Source organism: Glycine soja, chromosome 17 (genome assembly GCF_004193775.1).
Source record: "Glycine soja cultivar W05 chromosome 17, ASM419377v2, whole genome shotgun sequence".
Taxonomy (NCBI): domain Eukaryota; kingdom Viridiplantae; phylum Streptophyta; class Magnoliopsida; order Fabales; family Fabaceae; genus Glycine; species Glycine soja.
The window spans coordinates 40,453,599-40,457,496 of NC_041018.1; the positions used below are offsets into that span (position 1 = coordinate 40,453,599).

General features: G+C 41.2%; 1 protein-coding gene across 1 annotated transcript; it reads left to right on the top strand.

The window, feature by feature from the left end:
- LOC114392187 (probable disease resistance protein At4g33300) lies at nucleotides 1-3,898 on the top strand. Its single transcript, XM_028353234.1, has 6 exons — nucleotides 1-382; nucleotides 621-990; nucleotides 1,612-2,006; nucleotides 2,139-2,494; nucleotides 2,619-2,830; nucleotides 2,932-3,898. The coding sequence occupies exons 1-6, from the start codon at nucleotides 47-49 to the stop codon at nucleotides 3,738-3,740; spliced, it is 2,478 nt and encodes an 825-aa protein (XP_028209035.1). The 5' UTR covers nucleotides 1-46; the 3' UTR covers nucleotides 3,741-3,898.

Below are 3,898 nucleotides of genomic sequence, written 5' to 3' on the forward strand. Positions count from 1 at the left end.
AAACAAAAAAGAAAGAAGAGAAAATAGCAGTAGTTGGCGCAAAACCATGGCGCTAACGGAGTTCTTCCACGGCGAGATCTCGTCGGAGCTATGGAAAATGCTGGTTTCAATTTCCCGAAAAGCCCTCCGCTGCAAGTCGAGCGCCGAGAGCCTCATCACCTACGTCCGCGAGCTCCTTCCTACGATCGAAGAGATCAAGTATTCCGGCGTGGAGCTGCCGGCGCCGCGCCAGTCTCAGCTCGACCGCCTCTCGGAGATCCTCCGCTCCGGCGTCGAGCTCTCGCACCAGGCCCTCTCCTCCTCCCGCTGGAACGTGTACCGCAACTTCCAGCTCGCCAAAAAAATGGAGAAGCTCGAGAAGCACGTGACAAGGTTCTTGCAGGTAGGGGTGTTCATGGTTTTGCGTCAACTAGATCAAGGTTTTAAATATCTCGATTTCGTTGCGTTTGATGATATAACTGGTAAATGCGGCTGATGCAGCATGTTGCGGTCGCCAACACTTAAAAATCTTGACGTTGTAGCACAAATTTTTAAATCCTTGAAATAGATTATAAGTGGTTATAATAGCTATAACCATAGCTAGTTATAATTTGGTATAACTGGGTTTTTTTTTTTTGCAGGTTCCCATGCAGGCACATATATTGGCGGACGTGAACCACGTGCGGTTCGAGATGGCGGAGCGGTTCGACCGGGTGGAGGCGTCGAACCGGAGGATGGAGCGGTTGATTGGGGAGATGAAGATTGGAGTGAACGGGGGAGGGTGGGTGGAGGAGGCTGTGAGGAGTATGCAGGAGGATGAGACGTGGGTTGAAGGGTGTAATGGGAATAATAATAACGGTTTTGGGGTTGGGTTGGAGTTCGGGAAGAACAAGGTTTTGGAGATGATTTTTACGAGGAGTGGTGATGTTTCGGTTGTCGGTATTTGCGGGATTGGTGGGTCCGGGAAAACCACTCTTGCTAGAGAGGTCTGCAGAGATGACCAAGTGAGATGTAAGTTCACTAATCCATTTTCTTGATCCCAACAAAGTTTTACACAAAATTGTGATCCAAGTTTAATCAATTGGTTTTTCTAATTTAATGAGTGTTTTCGAGTTTAACACGAAATTATGGTCACAATCAACCATTGAGTGAGTAGATCAAGTGGCACGTGATTGTTTTAGCTTAATCAGTGTTCTCTAACCAACTTGATATGGTGAAAAATGCGGAACAACGGTTTTTTTTAAAACATTGGGGGAGATTGTATTTACTTCATGGGGTGATGGATCATTTTAGTTTCATATTCGATGGTAACTAACAAGTCCTTTTTTTTGTGTATGTAATGAAGTTTGGTGTATTAAAGGTGAATCAGGAATTGATTTAGATATGACAAGATTGCAGTGTTGTAACTTCTTTTTCATCCGCAAATGTTAGTTTATTAGAATATTAATTTTGTTAGCAGCGGGGATCGAATCAGCCACCTTTTCCTTCTTTTTCTCCCATAACCTTCCAACCCACCTTATATCTCCACGGTGTTGTAGCTTATAATGAGTGAATGCATTTCTTGTTTGTTTGTTTTGTTTAATTTGTATTTGTTAGAAGGTGTTTCAAGACTGTAACAGTTGGTATTTGCAGGTTATTTCAAGGAGAGGATCTTGTTTTTGACTGTGTCGCAGTCCCCGAATGTGGAGCAGCTGAGAGAGAGTATCTGGGTACACATCATGGGCAACCAAGGTTTGAATGGCAATTATGCGGTTCCACAATGGATGCCACAGTTTGAGTGTAAAGTGGAAACTCAAGTACTTGTTGTTTTGGATGATGTGTGGTCACTCTCAGTGCTGGACAAGCTTGTGTTGAAAATTCCTGGCTGCAAATTCCTTGTGGTATCCAGATTTAACTTCCCAACAATTTTTAATGCCACTTATCATGTGGAATTGCTGGGTGAACATGACGCCCTTTCTTTGTTCTGTCACCATGCTTTTGGACAGAAATCAATTCCTATGGGTGCTAATGTGAGTTTGGTGAAGCAGGTAATGCTTTGAATTGAAGTTGTGAAGTTTGTCCCTACCCATTGATTGAGTGATCAACCCAAAAACCTTTGCTATATGAACTTTCCTTACCTTCTCTCCTGTTTTGTGTTTGTATCCACAATGGTGAAACAGGTTGTGGCTGAGTGTGGAAGGCTTCCACTGGCTCTGAAGGTGATTGGAGCTTCTTTGCGAGACCAGAACGAAATGTTTTGGTTGAGTGTTAAAAGCAGGCTCTCCCAAGGCCAAAGCATTGGTGAAACCTATGAAACCAATCTGATTGATAGAATGGCAATTAGTACTAACTACCTGCCAGAAAAGATCAAGGAGTGCTTCTTGGACCTGTGTTCTTTTCCTGAGGATAGAAAGATTCCTCTAGAAGTTTTAATCAATATGTGGGTTGAAATCTATGACATCGATGAAGCTGAAGCATATGCCATTGTGGTTGAGCTTTCAAACAAGAATCTTCTCACCTTAGTACAAGAGGCACGGTATGCAACTAGCAAACTTTGAAATCGTTTTAACTTGTTTAATGTGTTGATTTTTTTTTTTTTTCATTTATCTCTTAGCAAAAGCATTATTCTAATACCCTTTTTTGACATTTTAATTTTTCAGTGTCGGGGGCATGTATAGCAGTTGCTTTGAGATTTCTGTCACTCAACATGATATATTGAGGGACCTTGCTCTTCATTTGAGCAACCGTGGCAGCATTCATCAACACCGAAGGCTAGTTATGGCTACACGAAAAGAAAATGGACTACTCCCCAAAGAATGGTCTAGATACGAGGACCAACCCTTTGAAGCACAGATTGTTTCAATCAACACAGGTAATATATATACACACCAATGCCTCTCTAAAGTATTTTATTTATTATCATTTTTCTCTCTACTGTTATGTGATTTATCTCTGATGAATTTCACATTGCAGGTGAAATGACCAAAATGGACTGGTTTGATCTGGATTTTCCCAAGGCTGAAGTGTTGATCATTAATTTCACATCCACTGAATACTTTTTGCCTCCCTTTATCAATAAAATGCCAAATTTGAGGGCATTGATAATAATAAACCACAGTACCTCACATGCCCGCCTTCAAAATGTTTCAGTTTTTAGGAATTTGACCAACTTGAAGAGTCTCTGGCTTGAAAAGGTTTCCATCCCTCAGTTATCAGGCACTGTCTTGCAAAACTTGGGCAAATTATTTGTAGTCCTCTGCAAGATTAATAATAGTTTGGATGGGAAACAGTTCCCTAACCTCTCTGAGCTCACTCTTGATCACTGTGTTGATCTAACTCAATTTCCCTCAAGCATTTGTGGAATAAAGTCACTACAAAACTTGAGTCTCACCAACTGCCACAGTTTGAGTCAACTACCTGTTGAATTTGGCAAACTAAGATCACTAGAGATCCTCCGTTTATATGCTTGTCCATATCTAGAAACACTTCCTCCTAGCATGTGTGACATGAAGAGATTGAAGTATATTGATATTTCTCAATGTGTTAACCTCACATGCTTCCCTGAAGAGATTGGTAGATTAGTATGCTTAGAGAAGATTGACATGAGGGAATGCCCCATGATTAGGTATTTACCGAAGTCTGCAGTGTCATTGCAATCTCTGCAGCTTGTAATTTGTGATGAGGAGGTACAAGATATGTGGAGTGATGTTGAGATGTCCAACTCAAATGTTCTTATTCAAGTAGCAGAACAACACTATGATCTAGACTGGCTTCAAGAGTGACCCATGTGTGTCTACGTTCTTGGGATGTTTTACTTCCCAATTCTTTGTACTTGTATATTCTTGTTCATAGCCTCAATTCTGAAAAGGAATTTTTCTTATTTCCAAAAGCTAATTCCCGTGATGGTGAAAATGGCACAATATTTTCACTGTAGTTCCTA